We start from the raw sequence: 20,009 nt of genomic DNA, 5'->3' as shown, positions 1-20,009 counted from the left end.
TTTGGGGGTGGATGGAGGGTGAGGTGAAAAGAGGAATCTGCAGCCCTCTAGTTCTGTGTTTTGCTGATCATTTCTGTCCTTTGCTCACTGAGCTTTCTCATCAATTAACACTCCCATTTAAAATCACATTTGTGATCTTCACATACAGAAAATCAATTTGATTCCTTTCTGGATAAACCCTTGTCTCCCGGAGCAGGATAACTCTGGAAGCACACTTCCAAAGCAATGTTTATGATGCTGCAAATGAAGGATTTGGAAGGGACAAGCTGCTCATCACCCTGCAATAGCTTTGCGAAGAGGCACTGCCCCTGTGGGTGCTCACAACCCAAATACCACACACCCGTGTCTGTGTGGGGGGCAGCCCTGCGGCGTGACAGCCCTGCGGCGTGACAGCCCCGGTCTCACTGGGCTCACTTCGCCTCCACCGCCCACTCCATCGCTCAGTTCTGGGTGTAGAATCAAATCTTCCAGCACCACTGTCCTGCCGTAGGGTGACCCAGACACCGAGCCTCCCCCGGTACCGAACTGAAGGGTTGCTTTGTTGGGCAGGCTCAATGGGGAGCAGCGGGAAGGCAGGAGGCGGCCCAGCAGAACCGGGCTGCGGGAGCACCCAGCCTCCTCCGGGCCCTCTGCTGAGCCTTTCCCCGTCCAGGCGACAGGATGCCACACCTTGTCACCTCTGCCATGTGTCACCGGGGCTGCCCGCCGCCTGTGGCCCGGGGAGTGAAGGCACAACCCTCCCCGGTCCGGGGGTTCTGCGGTGGGCAGGGTGCCGGAGGGCTGGGGAGCCCGGGCCCTGCGGGGAGGCTGAAGTAAGGAGCGTGTAACAAAATGGTGGCTGAGGCACGCAGCGGCTCTGGGGATACGACGGGCGGTGCCGGTACCGCTTCTGGTTCTGCCTCCGCTGCCCCAGGCGGCACCGGGGCCGGACCTGGATCTCCTCATGGGCCGGCGCGTGACCGCCTGCACCACCCCACAGCGGCGGGTGCGGGGTAGGGGCGGGGTCCCGCCCGTCCCCGCCTCTGGGGCTGCCCTGCCCGGCACCGCCCGGCACAGCTCCCGGCGGCTGCTTCTGTACCCAGCCGGTGCCACAGCAGGTAGGGCTGGAGTGGGTACCTACGCGGGGACCGGGACCGGGGCGCTGAGGGGGAACTTCCCCCGAGCCCCTTCTGGCTGCCGCTCGGTCGGGCTGAGGGGAAAGCTGCGAGATCCTCGCCGAGGGGGCGCGGAGGGAGGGATGGAGGGCGGGAGGGGTCGGACCGGAGGCTGTCAGCCCCTCCGAGGAGGGAGGCGGACGGCTGGGTCCCGGAACGGTGCGGTTGATCGGTGAGGGGTTGGCCGGGCTGCCCGGTCGATCTCGGTGAGTTGCCCCCGCACATCGCCTCACGCGTGGCAGTGACCGTCCCGCAGGGTGCCCGAACTGGAGTGTGTGTGCGTGACACCCCGAGGGAAAAGGGAAGGCTCAGAACGCCCCAGAGCAGCCGGGCTGGGCCTGAGGAGCCTCCTGAGAGGGGCAGGGGCTGGGGCAGGGGTTGAGCCCCCCGCCATCCCCACCTTAGCTCGGGGTGCCTGTGAACCCCGGTAAAAACACTGCCAGGCCCTTCTGAGATAAGAACAGTGTGGGGTTTGTTTTGTTCTTTACCTGGGGAAAGAATGTTTGAAAGCTCTATTTGAATAGAGATTCCAAAAATGTAGACACTTAAAACTTATTTAAAATGTTTCCTAGGAAGAGTATTAAAAAAAAAAAAGTTATGGGGATGACTTGTTTCAAGGAGGCCTCATTAGTAAGTAGATCCTCTTTGAATGAAACTGCTTTGAATGTTATTTGCTTTTGGGTGTAAAAAACCCAACTTTCCTAACAAGGATGATACTTGCATCGTTTCCCTTCAAGTCTCTTATTTTTCTTACTCATCATTACAATTTCCATTTTCCACTACCAACTTTCTGCATGATGCAAGTTTATTAGCAACAAAATTTCCTTTTCTGGGGTATGGCATGGCTCAGCTTAGTGTGTCCTAGCTCTGGCATCAAATGGGGGTGGGGGTTCATTAAAAATCTCTCACCCTTTAGGTTTCTTAAGGTATTTTACAGAATACTGTATAACATCCATCTGGGCAAATGAAGCAAAAACCTGAGTACTGAGGAAAGGGTCTTGCACAGCCTTGGCAATTGCTGCTGGTTTCTCTCCTCATGTCCACGAGGTAGTTTATTCCATAGTCCCTGCTACACAGAGGTGGGAGGTGGAAGTTTAACCCATGCCATTAGCAGAGAGAAGCAGAAGTCAGTCCTGTTTAACTCCTGCTCCTCAGGACTGCTGCTGCCACTTTGGTTGCCTCCCTGCCCTCTCTGTTCTAGATGTGTTAGATGTGGTTTCAGGCTCTAGATTTAAGCTGTCTGTTCACTTCCAGAGCAGATAATGAGAATGCTGTCCTCTGCACTTATCCACCAGCCCTGGGTGTCAGCATTAGTTTATCTGTGCCATCAATGGGCTCATTGCAGGGCTGACTTGCTGGAGTGGTGAGGAGTCCATCTACATGGATTTCCCCAGAATTCAGCATAAAATAAGGCAAGAAAGGCATAGGTGTCATCAGTGACATAGGTGGAGGATGAGCTGCTTCTGTGTTTTAATCCATGCAGGGATTTTCCAATGGTTGTCTGAGTGTTTAGATAACAAACTCATTTTACTGAGAGCTGAGTACCTTGCAGTGTCCTCAGGAGAGTGGAGGCTTTCTCCAGCTGGATGAAATTCCAGTGCTATGGGGAAACAGAACCAACCATCAGTCTTTGGCTGCTTCTGAATATCTAAACCGTGACAAAGCAAAAATGCTACTGTGAGCTTCAACTTTGATTTTTACAGGCACCTGTCCAACTTGTTTGTGAATTTGTTCCTTTCATCACCAAAGCAGGGATGTGAGATAGTGTTCCACAATCGAGTTTCATGGTTCTGATAATGTTACCCAGGGGGATTGCTGCCAGCTCTGGATAAAGACTGGCTGCCTGGCATGTTCCATTACAAGGCTGGTTTTGTAGGTACTTTCGTGAGTATATACTTTCGTGAGTGCTTCAGCCACTTCCTGAGTTCAGAGCATGGTCAGCAGTGTCTCTTAAGTGCTTCTTCTGTGAAAGAGAAGAGGTAAGAGCCTTCCCACAGGACAAGCAGCAGCAGCAGCTGTCTTCAAAGACCTGTGCCGAGCCAATGCTTCCCACTGTCCCAAGTTCAGATAAAATAACTTTTTGCTGTAGGCTGGGTGTTTTATAGCATCCCAGTGAGAACTAAACCATTCTTAAAATAGCAGTGTTACACAGTTTATTACTCAGGATTTATATCTGCTTTCAACCCACTTTTCAAATACAAGCTTTCCATTTTAATTCTATCTCAGATTAGTGTTGCTACCCAGTAGCATGGATGGGAAAGAGAATGGTGGGCAGGAATATGCAACTTCACAAACCAACCATTTCCTAGTTTTGCTTTGGAATTCTGGCACAGGATTTTTGTAAAATATGAGCTGAAGTGATCAAGTTGCAGACTGGTTGGGATGAAGGAAAACAAGGTAAAACACAGATATAAAGTAGCTTGGGCACAGTAACTGTCTAGGAGGAAACAGCTGCTCTCCTATTTTGCTCAGTTTTAAAGCACTTGGGAATTGATGGAGTTTTGAATGTCTCTGCCTGATTGCTACCAAGTGCTTTTCATTAAAAGGCAGAAAAATCTGATGTGGGTAACTTGTCAGTAACAAGCTGTGTATTATTTGTGTTAACGAGTGGCTGTCTGGTTCTCCAAACCAGGTATTTGGTAACCCTTCTAAAATGAAAATAATATGTACTATTTTGTATGTGCACTTGTAATCTCTTTTGAATCCTTTTGAGCTCAAGACTCTGAAGATCTTTTTTTTGAAGCTCACTGAGGTTTTACATTAAGAAGAAAACCTCAAGTTATCATTTTTTTGTGCAGCTTATCTCGTGTGCCTCTGTCATGTCATTTGTTCTGCTTCTCGTTCAGGTCCTTGTCTTTTCAGTGTCTTAATTGTTTATTAATCACTTCACACACCAGGAAATCTAAGGGAATTGAAAAGAAGTGCTCTGGATGATTAATTCTTTTGCCACAAAAAGCAATACACTTGCCAGAGATCTCAGCTATGAGCCATGCTGGAATTATTTTTCCCATATCAGACCCAGACTCCCTAGGTGGGGATCGTGCACAGCTATTGAGCCTAGAGCTGTGTTTTGTCAGTTTTTGCCATATTTTTCTGCAGGAGGCTCCACAAAACAATGGTAGTGTGAAAAGGCAGTGCAGCCAGACTCAGTCCTCGGGGCACAGGAGCTGAGAAGCTGTCACACTGGTTCCCAGTATCCTTTCTCCCAGGGCAGTTCACAGCAGAGGTTTAGACAAAGGAAGAGAGTGGAAAATTGCAGGGGCATTCCCAGGTCTATCCTTGTGAATTTTGGCAATCCAGAAATGGTGTGATTAGGTTTTTCCTGGACTGAGAGTTGCATTCAGGTGGTTTTTAAAGTAAGGAGACCAGCAGGAAAGGAGCTGGTGGTAGGAGTGTCTGAGCAGACTTCCCATGCACCAGGTCTGGATTTCAGAGGACATGCTTCTGCCTCATCTCTGCTTCCCAAGAAGTCACAAATAGTGGCACATTTCCAGCATTTACACTGTCCTGCAGCCTTCAGCAGCTCCCTGACAGCAAAAGCACACCGATTGCCAGAGCTGATTCATCAGGCCTCTTAGTAGCTGTTTGGCATGCTGGTAGGGGACTTTTTTTTTTGTACACATTCCAATCTGCTCCGACCTTCCTGGCACAGCTGCTCTGCTAGGACCTGCCTGGTGATGGCAGGGGACAGTGGCACAAGTCCTGTTACATCCCTCACTGTACAGAGACAGTCAGAATGTGCCTGCTGCTGGTCCAGGTGTATCCAGGGCTCTGGAAGAGAGCTGTCACTGTTAAACCCCAGCCAGGTGAAATCTGCTCGGTGTTCTTAAGATGTCACAGCTGAGTACTGCTCACCTGCTCAGTGGAGGGCAGGGGGATGCAGAGAAATTAGGGAAGGAAGTAACAGCCTTTGACAGCAAGGCTTTGACTCTGCAGGGTTGCCAAGTATTTATCTCTGATTATCCACTGATGATGCATTTGCAAGGTTAAATTGAGTTCTGACATTAGTGGGGTTAAGTAGAGCTCCAGCAGCTTTTTTTCCTGAGATGCTTTGCAGTGCTTGGCAACCTGGAAATGCCAGACCAGAATAGCCACCCCTGGTGACTGACACTCAGCTGAAGGAGCATGGCTGTGCCACTGGCATTGGAGTGGGTTGAATTACTTGGTGTGCTGGGGAGTTCTGCCTGTTTACACTTTTCTCTGGAGAGTATTTATTTTAGCCTGTTTGGTTTTACCCATTTTGGGGTGGACTGGGTCTTTGCTATGTCCTCAGTCAGAGTATTCATGTTGTTTTGATCAAAATTTGGGGTGTGCTGGTGACTGGTTGGAAAGGTTAGGTGGTAGAGACTCTGAGGGTTTTTTGGGTCTTTTTCACTTTTGCCTGTTTCAGAGTGTTCTTTTCTGACTACAGGCTCTGGTTTTGGTCTTTCCCCTCCTCTGCTCCTCTGGCTCTCATTCAGCTCCCACTGAGAACCTGAAGAGCTTGAACAGATCTCAGCTGATGTCCCAGCACAATTAGGAGAGGACAAAACAACTGTTTGTCTGTATTAGGAGCTAGTGAGTCGATGGGATGCCATCCAAAAGCAAAGTTTAAGCATATGTTATTTACTGAATGTTTCCACACACAGCAAAAATACAGCTACAATTCAAAACAGTGCCTTTAAAACACTGGAGGGAATGAATCATCCCAAGATCTTTCAGGAGGGATGGAGGCTGTTGCCATGAGAGCTATCACCATTAGGATGTTGCCTTCTTTCAGGCTGTCTGCTTGGAGAATGCTTGTGGTTCCTCAACACTGCAGGCTGAATCCTGCTCAAAATCAAACAAAATCCCTCTTAACCATCAGAGGGAGAGCTGCAGACACTTTGCAGCGAGGCAGAGGGGAGGGTTTGGCCATGGCTGTTCATAGCGTTGCCCTCTTGTGGCTCTTAGCAGCAGGGATGGAGCTGAGCACTCCTCCTGCCAAGGCTCTGGTTCTGGAGCTTCTCAGTCTTCCCGAGAAGTTCTGTCTCCTCAAGCCTGAGCCTTTAATGCAGTGGCTGCCCCTGAGTGTTGGTAGGGGAACTGACAGCAAAAGGGAAAGGGGAACTCTGATAACTCTGTGTCTCCACATGGTGTCATTTGGAATGGATCTTGGTGGAGAAAACCACTTTATGTGGAATGGGGGGGGTCCTGTCCCCTCCTGGTGCAGAGCTGCCTGCACCGTGTGCTGGGGGCAGAACTGGAGGAAGGTTTTGATGGGAGCAGTTCTGTCTCCTTGGCCTCTCAGCAGGTACCAAACCCTTCCCCAGCACTTGTAGCTCTCAGCTGTGCCTTGTGTTCTGATTACTGTCCCTGAACTAGAAGAATGTAGATGAAGTGAACTGATTCCTGTTATTTCTGCATGGCTTCATGTCTCATGTGGAGGTTTTTGAGGTGGAAAGATAAATCCTGTGTGGAACTGATTTGAAAGGCAGGAGCTCACTGAGCCAGAGCAGCTCTGCAGTCACCCCATGGTGGGTTTGCTATAGGACTCAGAGGTGCTGTGCTGCATCAGGAGAATCTTTTATACTCAACCCTAATATTTCCTTCTTTCATCTTATATATCTCATCTAATATACTTCTCTCATCCTTTTCATACGTGTAGCAATGGCTTATTGTAGTCCTTTCACTCAGTTACCTGGGTCTGATGCTACAGTTGCAGTTCAAGCACTTGTTTTATGCCTCCCTTTTGAACTTTTTTTAAAACCATCTCTTCTGGTTTCCAGCCCTTCTTCTCCAGGGATAATGTATTATTCTGTTGTTCTTTGAGTTATGGATGATGGATTGAATGGGCTTCTGTACTCCAGAGGAATGTAATTGGCTGGTGCTCAGGGGAAAAACAGTTTGCATAAAGTTGCAGATGATTTCCCCTGTACAGAGTCAGGAGGTAGTGCCAGGAGGAAGAGCAGCTCTGTCACTTCCCTGCAGCTGACCACAGGTTTGACTCCACTGCCTTCCTTGAAGGGTTTTTGGCTGTCACCACCACATCTCTCTATGGGGCACAGTATGGGGTGGTGGTCACATTCTGATGTACTGGGGTATGTCTTTTGGCTGACATAAGCACTCCTTCAAGCCATGCGTTCAGCACGGAGCAGTAATTTGTGTTTGAATATAGTTTAGGACTCATTTTTGCTCCCAACCAAATGAAAGTAGTCAGTGGTTTCCCCTGAGCCATACTTCCCCATGCTCTGTGTATTTAAGTGCATGATTCAGCCCTCACGTATGCTCTTTAAGGCAGGGCTTTCAAACAGTTGATTGTATCAGCAGATTTTCTCTGGGTGTGTTTCAGATGGCAGAGCTATATATTCTCCACAAGTTTCTCCCATGTAGGTAATAATTTTCCCCTTTTTACAGCAGTGCAGCTGAGAAGGAACTCAGGTTTTTTGTGTGGAAGTTTTGTAGCTTTGGTGAATTGGGGTGAACTCCGTGCTCACTGAGTGGATCATATTCAAAAAGTAGAGAGACCAGAATAGAGCTGACATGACTCACAATGCAAACAAACAGCTGGAAAAAGTGAACAATACTCAAATCATCTGGGTGCTCTCATTTGGTAAAGTGGTTTAGTAGGAAAATTAGTAGGAATTTTAACTTTATTAATGCAAAAACCTACTTGCCAGTTGTACAGATAATGCTGAACTTGGTGTCAGGGACTGTTGATCTGAGTTCTTTAAATCAGGTGCATATTTTAAATGAAGGGGCAATGCCAATTTTAATTTATGTTTTTTTTATTTGTGGTTGGCTGTAGCTATTAAGCTGTGGCTGCTACGAATGCCACTGGGTATGCTGCAGCTCCCATAAAGAACTGAAATAGGTTCTGAAATGGACAGGGTAGGAGGAGGTCTTTTCCATGCCAAGTTTCCTGGTCCCAAATCAGCTTTGTTTACTGCCTTCTTCAGGGGATGGAAGGAAGGAGGTTGTTTATAGTTTGATGTGGATATGAATTTAGGGCTGTCTGGAGACTGAAAACTGATTGAATGTATCATTTTAGGTATTTTTTTCAATGCCTGGCACCTTGCCAACAAAGCTGACGTCCCACCAGATGTATTTTCAGTGGCTTGCTGGAGAGTTAGACACAATATATACTGTTTTGGCAAGGAGGCCCAAGGAACAGACAAACATTTCCATTTTCAGTGTGTGCTGTCATCAGGTGTTAATGCTGTGCTGAACTCCCTTTCTGTTCCATTCAACCTCATGTTTTGGGTTTCTTGTTGTCAGAACCTGAATGATTTTGGAGTGCTCTCCTCTCACAGTCTGTAAATTCAGTTTTTATGGGTCAGGAGAAGATCAGAGAAAAAAAAACAAAAAGGCTGCATGAGTAGTCAGAAAGCAGAGATTCTCTGCAAAGCACAGAAACAGCAAAACTTGAAGCAAGCAAATAACTTGATTTGTGCTGTGTTTGATTTCTTCAGGGGCATTATTTCAGGCAGTGCTCTGCAGAAGGCAGCTCTTACTCTGGGAGAGTTACTGTTCCAAGTACAATCTGATGTTTTCATGGGGACGGATGTGTCAGTGAGACTGCAGGACTTTGCTGCTTGCAAAAAGCAGTGATTTACAGTTTTGCTGTTGCTGCAGAAGGAATACAGTGGTAATTTACTTCTGGCACTTACTCTAGGAGGTCTGGAATGCTTTGAGACAAGGGAGTCTTTCTTTTCCTGAGGAGATACATTATTATCATTTCTTTGGAGCACTCGACATTCTCCAGACAATTTTTGTCAAATAAATAGAGGGAAAGAGAGAATTAGCAGGGTGGAAATGCAAGTGTTTGCCCCTAGGGTGCAACACAGATGGGTGCACAAGAAGCATTTTTGAAGCATGAATGTTGTGTGGATACATTTTACTAAGATTTACTCTTCTCCCCATGTTTTAGAAATTCAGTCTATATTTGCAAGTTATTTAGGTGCTCTGTATTATCCATTAAAATAAAAAATGCAGCCTTTGCCATTTAGAAATGCAGAAATCCTTCCAGAAGTAAGCAGCAGGTGTTTTAGGCACTCTGTGGTGTAACTTTATGTTGGCTGCCAACCAGCCCTGTGTGGGCTTTGTTTATGCAGCAAGTTTAGACAAATTAACTGAACCTGTCCTGAACTGGAGCTGTAAATGAGAACAGCCACATGGTGACCTGGCCTCTCACCACGGGTTTCACAGTCTTGGTTAATTCAGCCAAGTTTTCCTGAGCAGCCCTGTGCAGGTAGGTGAGTCCTTTCTGTCTTTGTGGGTATATACAGTGTGAATTGCCACAAATTAACTGGAGCTTCAGAAAGATCATAGAATCATAGAATCATAGAATTAGCCGGGTTGGAAGGGACCTCAGAGATCATCTAGTCCAACCCTTGACCCAGCGCATCAGTTGCTAGACCATGGCACTGAGTGCCACATCCAGTCTTTTTTTAAATGTCTCCAGGGACGGAGAATCTACCACCTCACCGGGCAGTCCATTCCATAGCCTGATCACCCTCTCCGTGAAGAAATTCTTTCTAATATCTAACCTAAACCTCCCCTGGCACAACTTAAGACTGTGTCCTCTTGTCTTGTTGAAGGTCGTCTGTGAAAAGAGTCCAGTTCCCACCTCGCTACAGCCTCCTATGTTATGCTCATGTTTCTCTTGTAAGTGGCCAGTGACTCAATAAAAGCTGCAAGGGGAGTAAATCGTTGAGCAGAGTTGTTTCTTTTTTTCTTTTCTCAAATGTGAGGGATATATAATACCTACCTATTTTCTTTAATCTTCCTTTGATAATTTTTTATTTTAAAAGCTATTAAAATATTATCACTGCTGTCTTGTGCCTTTTGTGGTCTGAAATATTCTGGCAAAACCAGAAGGCAGAGGATGTTCTGGTTGAGTGTGTGCATTCCTTCAGCTTTGGTAAAGCTGCTCTGAATGTTTGAGGTTGAATCAGAATCAGACTGGAGCCTAACAGAATAAATATTTTTCTCTTCTTTTTTCCCCCAGTCAGTATTGGATGATACTGTCTTTGTAGAAGGATAGTTTAGACAGCATCACTAGATGCTTAAAATGGTGGTAGGTGTGACAGGATATTTCATGTGGAGGAACTAGGCATTAATTATTCTCTGTAGTGGACTTTGCAGTGTGATGAGATAAAACGAGATTCTGAGCTCCACCGGGTTTTGCTGAAGGGACCAGAACATTCCTTTTCAGTGTATTTGTGCTGGGCCACATCTGAGCAGTGCAGAACTTGGCACCTTCTTGGCAGAAACAAATTCAGAGAAGAAACACAAGTGGCAAAAGTGTTGATGGCATCAGTTTGTGAAGTGGCTCTGTGACAGATGCGTGGGAGGCACAGCTACACAGATGAATGTAAAGGGCATAAACTGAAATAGGGAGGCAGAGGGAACTGCTTATTAGAAGTTGCAGGGTGGTAATAAAAAGGTGGTTTGGATTGGATACCAGGAGAGGAACCTGGGTTCTGGATCAGAGGTGGAACCATCAGCTGCCAGAGCTTCCAACAGCACCATAACTGAGAGGGTGCACTGCAGGCTGAGATTGTCACATTTGGTGAGCAGAGAAGACCACATGGTCTTTGTGATTTTTCTGACCTGTCCTCTGAAGGAAGCAGCTTCCAGCCCCAGGAAAATAAAGAAACAAGTCTCAAAATTCTGCCATTGCTCTGGCAGTCAGACCCAGACTTCTGCACAGCGTCAGGTTCCCTGATGTTCCCCTTCTGGTGCTTTCCATTTGGTAAGTAGGAGTCTACCCTATAGTGACTCCTCTGGGGCAGTCTCCATTGTGCTAGGTCTGTCATGACTCTGTTAACTGCACATCTGGATACCATAACAAGTTGTCTTCCACTGTTTGCTCAAATCTTTGGACTTCTTAAATTCTTCTTTTTATCACCAATTGTCATTCAGATGATCCATCTCTACTGAGAGCCTGTATTCCAAGCCCTGTCCCTGTTTTCTTTAAATAACTTTCCTTTGCATAAGATGTTGGCTCTGCATAGCACCCTTTCTATGACTAAGCTGGACAGTGTTATAAAATCAGCTTAAAATTTCCCTTTTCCCTGTGTTTCCAACAGGACATCCTTTTGGGTAGGGTCTTGGCAATCTCATCTGGCATATGCCCTTAATAAAACATCCAGAGCCCAGATTTCTGTGGCTTAACACTGCAATGTTTGCTGGCAGCACTAATAAAGCATACCAGCTGTTGGAGTATACTCCACTTATTCCCTTCTGACATGCTTTGGATATATTTTTACCAAAGAACACTATAATATACAATCTATTTTCATTGTAGCTCTCATTCCTTTTTCTTGCCTTTATTTATGTTCTCTAACTAATGGGCAATGCAAGCTTGGACTGAGGGCAAAGTTTATAAAATGCCAAGTTTATTAGAAGGCTAAATAAATTGTTTTTTTCCAAAATATGCTTATGAACAGATAGCTGCAGATTAGAATATAACAAAAAAAATTGAATTGCTAACAAAGTGGTTATCCTAGATCTTCTCACCTTCCATCTGTGAAGTCTGGCCAAGTGTGGCACTATACAGGTATTTGTTAATAAATTAAGTCCAAAGTATTTTTCCATTTGGAAGGGACCCATCTCTTGCTGATGTTGTGCAATTGTCTTGGTCTGGGGATGCTGCAGCTGCAGAAATCATTCCCAGCTGTCTGCCTCCCAGTGCTAAACCTGACCCACCACACAGCCAGGCCTCCAACATTTTTTTCACTGGGTCTTAGACCTCTGACACTCTGAACTTCCTTCACAGAGATGAGAAATACCAGCAAGACTATGACATTGTTTTTCTTATCTATTTCATTTTGAGAATTTCCAGTGAAGTTTTCAAAGGTACATTAATGAAATCAGTGTCTGCCAAGGTGACATTTCAAAACAAAATGCATCAGCTTGGACAACAGAGAAACAGAGTGTTCCAGTGAGAGGAAGAGAGAGAAAAAAAAAACCATTCTCATGGAGAGTGGAGAAAGCACAAAGCAGAGTCTCCATTTTCCTTACAGAACTTTTGTTGTTGAAGATTTGGCAGAAGATTTGGCCCCTTATTTAAATGTCTTTTGAGAGATTCTGAAAGTGGGAACCTCAGACTGTCAGTCATTCACCCCTGGCTGTGTTAAAAGTATATCCACACATATATATTCCTTACCTACCCCCTGGCATTCTTTGGCCTCCCAGGATATTCCTCCCCACATAGGAATGGCTGGGACAGGTTTCTGCACATCCCTTGGCAGATGCTGTCCCACAATCACTGCTGCTGGCACCCCAGGAGCCATTCCACCCTCTGATAAGAGCCCAGGGCTGCTCTGTCCCTGGGTGGAAAGTTTTCTGCCCAGCTTCCTTGCTACAAACACGTATAAAATGTGGGAGATTTGGCTGCTGAAGCATGAGATTTTTGGAAGAACAAGTGGTAGCTTGTTGGTATGCTACAACCTGCTGTGCTCCATTGTAATTCCATTGAGCTGAATAGGTTTGAGGGCTGTTTTTTTCCTGTCACAGGGTCTTGCTACATCCTCAGAAATATTTGGTGGTGAAATTATTGAATTAGTTCTTATTCTGTCACCTACCAGACTGCTAATGTCCTTTTGCCAACAAATGAGCTAAAGGGTGCATCTCACCCCCTTGTGGGTTAGTCCTGTGTGGAGACTGCACTGAGCTGCAAGATGCACAAAGAACATGCTGAATTTTATTCAGAGAAATGAGGGCTTATTCCCTCCATCCTCAGGTTATTCAGCTGTATCCTTTCAGTGCTTCTCTTTTCTTCTCATCTCCAAAATCTCTGCAGCCCTTGCCATCTGGATCAGCCTTTCTGTTCCTTTGTGTCTCATCAACTTTCCCATTTATTTGCAGTTTTCAGCTGACAAAATATTGCCTCTGTTACTGGGGTCTCTTAATTTCTTCCTTTCTTATTGGCCTTTTGACTAGATATTTGGCTGGTCTGAGCATCGTTGGCTGTAATGGATAGCACATTGTCTTCAGCTGTTGCCTGCTGGGATTAAGCCTCTGGAAGTGGCTGAAGGAGTCCCTGGGACTTCCAAGAGGAGTTTGCACAAACATGTTACGCCCCTGTACTGCAGAGGGGGTGGGTGTGTTTGTCCCTGATAAAAGATTGGCTCCTGTGGTTCATCTTTACCAGCAGCAAGAGGAGGAGGAGGGAGCAGGGACTCCCCGCAGCTTCTGCAGAAGAAGGGAGAGGTCCTTTTGCTCTTAGAAATGGGCAAACAGGACTTGAGTTACGTTTTTCTCACCATTTTTTGTGCAGTGGCTCTGAAACTGAACTGTGTGAGCTCCATGTCTGTTGCAGGGCTGGGATATGTTGTCACAGCAGCTGTTGTGCTTTCAGCTGGGGTAAGTGATTAATGTCACAATTAAACATTGAAAAACTCTGGTTTTTCAGTTTCTTCTGAGAGTCATGCTCCTTTAACTCTTTGTAAGGAGTTTGTCCAATTTTATAGTGAGAATTTGGGAGAAACGAGGATAGGCTGACTGCATTCATGATGATAAAGTTCATTGTCTTCTTTGTGATCTGATTTCAGTTTAGGAATCACTTTGGTAGCTAACCTGATGTTTTTCTTTCTAGTTTGTAACATTCTTTATTTCTGCCTTGAAAGCTGAATGTATTGTACTGTCCATCAGCTCCTGTGAACTGTCTGTCAAAATACTGGATGCTTCTAATATAACATTTTAATTTTTTTCTTCCCTGTTATCTGCTACAACTCAAAGGCATGCTGGAATATACAGACAAACTTCCTTTGCTGATATAACAGAAATGTTTCTTTCCTTTCAGTATTACCAAAGTTAATTATTTTATAACACAGTTTGAGAAAAGTGTCCATTAATCTTGTTACACGAATGGATTGTTTACTGTTAAAATGTTGTATTAGTATGACAATACACAGACTGAACCAGAATTGCAATGTCCTTAGAACAACATGCAGCATGTGTTTGTATCATTCCTGTGTCTTGGTGTAATTCCTGTAAGGGAGCAGTTACACAAAAGTGCTAAAGTAAAGTGTCAGAAGAGATGTTAGAAACCTGTTAATTATCTAACTCTTTGATGATAATTCACAGCATTTTCTAGAAAGAGCTGGGGAACATCACACAAAGCTTTAGAAAAACTGTAAATAATATCTGTGCAAAGATATACAACATGAATAGTTAAAAGGGGTTAATTTCCAACTGTCTTGAACATCAATGCAGCATTTATAGAAAAGAAGTCAGCAAGGGGGTTAGTCTTTCACTTATGTGCCAAACTGAAAAGCTATAAAGTAGTAAAGAAAATACATAGAGTAAAATCAGGAGAGGCAGACATAAAACAAACAAAAGAAAATAGAGAAAAGTCTGGGAGAAATTAAGTCAAGAGTAAGCCTGCAAGTAGATTTGATTTGGAATGAAAATTAACAGTGATCAACAGAGAGAAATTTCCACCTCCCCTTGGCCCCCCCCCCCTTTTTTTTTTCTTCAAGAATTCAGTGCAAGTGTTAAAAAGGAAACTTTCCACTTGTTGCCTGGAACAGTAGTTCAGAGATCAGAAGCAATATAATCTAAACATGTGCTTCCTTGTGCTGTGCATACTGAACAACACTCTCTGTCTCCCCCCTAGCCTGCCAGCATGGTGGAACACGCTGAGTTTTCGAAGGCTGGGAAGGAACCTGGCCTTCAGATTTGGAGGATTGAGAAATTTGATTTGGTACCAGTGCCAAAAAACCTGTATGGAGACTTCTTCACAGGAGATTCCTATCTAGTGCTCAACACCATCAAGCAGAGGAGTGGGAACCTCCAGTACGACTTGCATTTCTGGTTAGGTAAGCTGGGAGTGCCCCTGCTGAACTGGGAGCCCAACGGGAGCTCTCATCTTCTTACTACATCAGGCTTGTCCAGTAAGTGTTACCCAAGGAAACAAAAAGCAGAACTGGCAGACCATTGAGGAGGTCACTTGGGGTACCCTATAGTGCTGCTCACCTTGAACATTTGAAATGGTTTCTGCAAAAGTGAGTGCAGCCATCTCTGTACCTACAGATAGCTTTTTCTGATCCAGATGACAGAGAACAAGCAGTTTATTCTGCTGTTTGGGGGCATTATTGGAAAAGTCTGGAAGTGGCAACTCTGCATACCTTCCTGGGAACTAAACTTGTCAGTAATCTGCTTTCTCCCTGGTGTTTTTGCACAGTTGAATGGAGAGGCTGAAAACCCTGCTTTCCCTCCGACTCTGCTTTCCCTCCAAGTTGTTGCCTTTTCATTTCTTAGGAGATGAAAGCTCTCAAGATGAGCGTGGGGCAGCTGCCATATTCACTGTCCAGATGGATGACTACCTGCAAGGGAAGGCTGTTCAGCATCGTGAAGTGCAAGGCCATGAGTCTGCAACTTTCTTGGGGTACTTCAAATCTGGCATCAAGTACAAGGTAGGTGATGTCCTTGGGTCCTTGTACTACCAGGATGAGTCAAGTTTGCAAGAGATGGCATCTTGCCCACTGCCCAGTTCTCAGAAGACTGGGAATTGCCCTTTCTCCTGTTGCTCAACCATTCTCAACCAGATGTTTTCAATGAGTTGGAATTGACAGGGTGGAGAACAGCAGATCCCAATGGGAGAGCTTTGGCTGAGTTTATAATACACAAGCAAAGCCCCTGGAAATTTTAGAAATCGAGGTTTTGTTTTTCTTTGAGAAGCTGAGGAAAAAACAGTCCCAGGACGTCTGGAATGAATTTAAGGAACAGCAATCTGAGTTAATGGGAAACGCCCACCCAGTAGGTTTAATCTCTTCCCACTTGCATAACAGAATTTGACCTTTCTAGTCCCTTTTTCTGTGCTTAGCCCACCCCCTTAGCCTACAAGATGTTTAGGTAAAGTAGATAAGTAGTAGTGAGAGTTACTCTTCCATGCCCTTGCAGTGAAGTGGAATAGAAGAGGTAAAAACATACAGTCAAGAACAGTTATGTTTGCTAGGAATCCAGTGCCACTAGGAAAGTGATATCAGGTCAAATGCTTGCAAAGTGCTTACATTTCCTCATGTTTCAGACCTTCTGAGTCTTTCTGTTTTGCTTATCACCAACTGTATTGTGTCAGTGTCTCTTGGACACTATGGGAAGAGAGAGGTACAAATAGGTACAAAAAAAGCCCAGCCTGGCCAAACTCTCTCTGCAAGCTGCTGCTGACCCTGCTGTGAGAGGCAAAAGTGCTTACTGATAGCAAATCAGTTGGATTTTCATTTCTTCTGAAGCAACAGCACAAGTGTGAGTTGTTCCTTTGTTTTCCCTTAGGCTGGTGGGGTGGCTTCTGGCTTCAGACACGTGGTTCCCAACGAAGTAACCGTGCAGAGGCTGCTGCAGGTCAAAGGCAGACGGACAGTCCGAGCCACGGAGGTCCCTGTATCCTGGGAGAGCTTCAACACAGGGGACTGTTTCATCCTTGACCTGGGCAGTGTAAGTACCATGTCAAAGACAGGTTTACAGACTTTCAGGGGCAGGAGCTGGCTGATTAGTTCCCATAAAGATTTCTCTTTCCTCGCTCTGTTGAATCTCCCTCAAGCGTTGAGCGTTCTGAAACACTGGTAAGCCAGTCCAACATCTTTCAGTCCCACAGCCACACTGCCATCTTGTCTAGAGAAGGGCTTGTTCCACTTGGACAACTGCACTCTTTCTCCTTCTTTCCCCCCAGAACATCTTTCAGTGGTGTGGTTCCAACAGCAACCGCCAGGAGAGGCTGAAGGCCACGGTCCTGGCCAAGGGGATTCGGGACAACGAGCGGAACGGTCGTGCCAAGGTCTATGTTTCAGAGGAAGGATCAGAGAGGGAGGAAATGCTTCAGGTTATTCACTTCCTCCTTTTCTCTCTGCTGGAGTTGAAGGGTGGTATGTTGTGGGATGGGTAGATAAGCTCAGTAGTGTGGGGGTCTTTATATATGAAGTGCTAAAAACAGCTCAGTGAAGACTTGGTCCTCTGCATTGCTGGAACATCAGAGTGTATTTTCACTGTTGTTGATCTAGATGTTTTTCTTCTACTTGTTCTTGTGGCTGGAGTATCTGGGGAACAGAAATACTCTTGAATTGCCTTGTAATGTGTTCTCTCTCTCTCTCACAGGTCCTGGGACCAAAGCCCAGCTTGCCACCAGGAACTTCTGATGACACCAAAACTGATACAGTCAATAGGAAGCTGGCTAAGCTCTATAAGGTAACAAGAAACAGATGGGCATTGGCAAATAACCTTGTGGGGAATGGAGTGAGCTTTGTGCAATCAGATGGAGCTGGAATAGCAGAGAGGAGCTGAGCTGATCTGAGTCCTGCTTTTGCCTCACTCTGCTGTTAGCTTTTTATGAAGTTTTATGTACTTGAAATCCTAAGAGTAAGTGTTTATTTTTGTCATACTGTTGCTGTGTTAAAGGTATTCTGTTCAAAAAACAATAGTGCCTGAAGCAGCCAGTGCATTCAAATTTATTTCCCTTCCACTCCCTGAGTTTTGAACTGTTGCCAGAAAGCTGGAGGGGACCGGATGATGCCTTATCTAATCTCTTGTGTTATCACAGGTCTCCAATGGGGCTGGGAACATGGCAGTCTCCTTGGTGGCAGATGAGAACCCCTTCTCCCAGGCAGCCCTGAACACAGATGACTGCTTCATTCTGGACCATGGCACAGATGGAAAGATCTTTGTTTGGAAAGGTACCACAGAGATGTGGGTGAAGCTGATTGTGCCTGCACAGGAGCTTTTCCCAGTTACCAATCCCTGTTCCTTTCAAGCCAGGTAGGGAAGCATAGTGGTGGTGGTGGTGTTTTCAGGGCAAGTTCCGACAGGGATAACAATATCAGAAAACCACTCTCATCTGGGTGCTGAGGTACAGGGGCTGTAGTGTAGGGAATTAAAGGGAGAGTCCAGGGAAACAGGAAGAAAAAAAAATACTCTAAGTAGAAGGGGAAGATCACAGAAGGTGTAAAAGAGATGGAACAATTGTCATTCACTATTTGACATCATCCTCTGGGAAGGCTGGGCCCTTACACAAAAGGGACTGGGCTCTGCCACAAAAGCCAGAAATACCTGGGACAGTTTCTTCCCTAGGTATCCAGAACTTCAAAAAAGGTGATCTCTTTTCTCTCTATTTTCAATAAAGGCAAGAGTGCCAACTCTGAAGAGAAGAAGGCAGCACTGAAAACAGCTTCTGAGTTCATTGATAAGATGGGTTACCCAAAACACACCCAGGTAAGGATGTGCAGTCAAGAGCACTGAGGTCACTTTTCTGCCACAAGGGCCACTGACTCCAGAGCTTGGCTCATGCACTCCTGTACCTCATCTGAAGGTACTATTGATTACTTTCCCTGATGATGGCAGCAGAGAGCTCTGGCTTTGCTTTCAGTTGAGGTACCAAGCATTTCAAGATCTTAGAAGAGTTGTACCAGGCAATTCCCACATGAAGCAAAGAGTAGCCAGAGCTGGAGGTGTGGAGCATGGTGAGGCACAAGGCTGCTCCTGATGGGCTGGCTCATTTGTTTCAGATCCAAGTCCTCCCTGAGAGTGGTGAGACACCTTTGTTTAAGCAATTCTTCAAGAACTGGAGGGACAGGGACCAGACAGAAGGACTGGGGCAGCCTTACATCTCTGGTCACGTTGCCAAGATCGAGAAGGTCCCATTTGATGCTGCCACCCTGCACACCTCCAAGGCCATGGCTGCCCAGCATGGGATGGAGGATGATGGCTCTGGCACAAAACAGGTGAGCAGTGTCACAACCCATTTGAGAAGGTTTCCAGAATTTTATTTTTTTTTTTTTGCTACTCAGTGGCATTCCTGCAAGGGCAACAAGACAAATGCAGGCCTGAGAGTTACCAGCACTGGAGTTTCATAAATGCTGAGGGAATTTTTAACACCAGAAATACCAGCAGGGTCTCAAGAGCCCTGCAGCTAAGTCGTGTAGATCAGCTGTTAATTTTGACCCCAGAATTTCTCTGAGGGCAATGCTTCACCCAGCGGTGTGGACCCAGACTTCTTCCTCTTTCTTCCTCCTCCCTCTTGTAGCTGTTGCCATCACACGTGTGCTGGCTGATTGTCTCAGAGCACACATCTGGTGCACCAGGATGCACACGGGTACACAACAGCCATCAGTGGTGCTCAGGCTACTACTCTGCACTTGTTTTTTCTCCAGTGGTTCTGGCTGAATCTGATGGAGGTTTGGGAACTCACAGTAAGAAAAGCACCCTGTGCCCTGCTCTCAGGCCTGGCTTTAGTGGTGCTGAGCAGCAGGTGGGGCTGCAGGCCTGCAAGCTCTGTGAGGTTGAAATTGGAAAGACAATTAAACAGAAGCTCTGTCAGGAATGACTGCTTATTCTGCTGTGTCACACTCAGAATAATTCTGCTCCTCTCCTTTTCTAGATTTGGAGAATAGAAGGCTCAGCAAAAGTGCCAGTGCAGCCTTCAACTTATGGCCAGTTCTACGGAGGGGACAGCTACATTATCCTGTACAATTACCAGCATGCTGGAAAACAGGGACAGATCATTTATACTTGGTAAGAGTTTTCTTAATGCAAGTCAGGAAACACTGGGGCTGCGTGGAGCTGAGAGTGCACTGCTTCAAAAATGGATCACTGCTGGTTCCTACTTACAGAGGAGCCTTGGGGGATAAAATTTCACTCTGAATAACCTTTCATTGCAAACTAAACACTACCAGAGGTCTGGAATGTTTTGTTTGAAGTGGGACAATGGAGGGAATTACTGTGCTAGGTTGCTGGGGTTTTTTCCTGGCTTTTTTTCCCCCCAGTAGTAGTTGCTCCCATCTTTGGATCAAGCTTTAGTTCTTTTTGCAGAATTCCTACACCTTTTGAGACCACTGTAATGAATTTTTGATGATCTGCCACCTTGGCTGGCAGCTTGTGACTGTTGCAGCTCCCAGAGCA

At 45.8% G+C, this 20,009-nt stretch overlaps 1 protein-coding gene across 2 annotated transcripts in view; it reads left to right on the top strand.

Annotated features, from left to right (window-relative positions):
* The first annotated feature begins 1,017 nt into the window (after positions 1–1,017).
* Positions 1,018–20,009, top strand: part of GSN (gelsolin) — a 22,764-nt gene continuing 3,772 nt past the window's right edge. Inside the window, exons 1-10 of one of the 2 annotated variants that reach the window (XM_030461437.1) lie at positions 1,018–1,097; positions 14,740–14,941; positions 15,384–15,538; positions 16,395–16,556; positions 16,792–16,941; positions 17,214–17,303; positions 17,656–17,788; positions 18,235–18,323; positions 18,617–18,832; positions 19,489–19,622. In XM_030461437.1, coding sequence (XP_030317297.1) covers positions 14,749–14,941; positions 15,384–15,538; positions 16,395–16,556; positions 16,792–16,941; positions 17,214–17,303; positions 17,656–17,788; positions 18,235–18,323; positions 18,617–18,832; positions 19,489–19,622 — 1,322 coding nt within the window. In that variant the 5' untranslated portion in view covers positions 1,018–1,097; positions 14,740–14,748. Of the gene's footprint in view, positions 1,098–13,265; positions 13,485–14,739; positions 14,942–15,383; positions 15,539–16,394; positions 16,557–16,791; positions 16,942–17,213; positions 17,304–17,655; positions 17,789–18,234; positions 18,324–18,616; positions 18,833–19,488; positions 19,623–20,009 lie in introns of those variants that run through there. The other variant, XM_008491498.2, reaches the window with a different exon arrangement.

The sequence above is a fragment of the Calypte anna genome, chromosome 17 (assembly GCF_003957555.1).
Source record: "Calypte anna isolate BGI_N300 chromosome 17, bCalAnn1_v1.p, whole genome shotgun sequence".
Taxonomy (NCBI): domain Eukaryota; kingdom Metazoa; phylum Chordata; class Aves; order Apodiformes; family Trochilidae; genus Calypte; species Calypte anna.
Note: the sequence above shows the minus strand (reverse complement) of the source record. Positions and strands in the feature narration are given on the sequence as shown.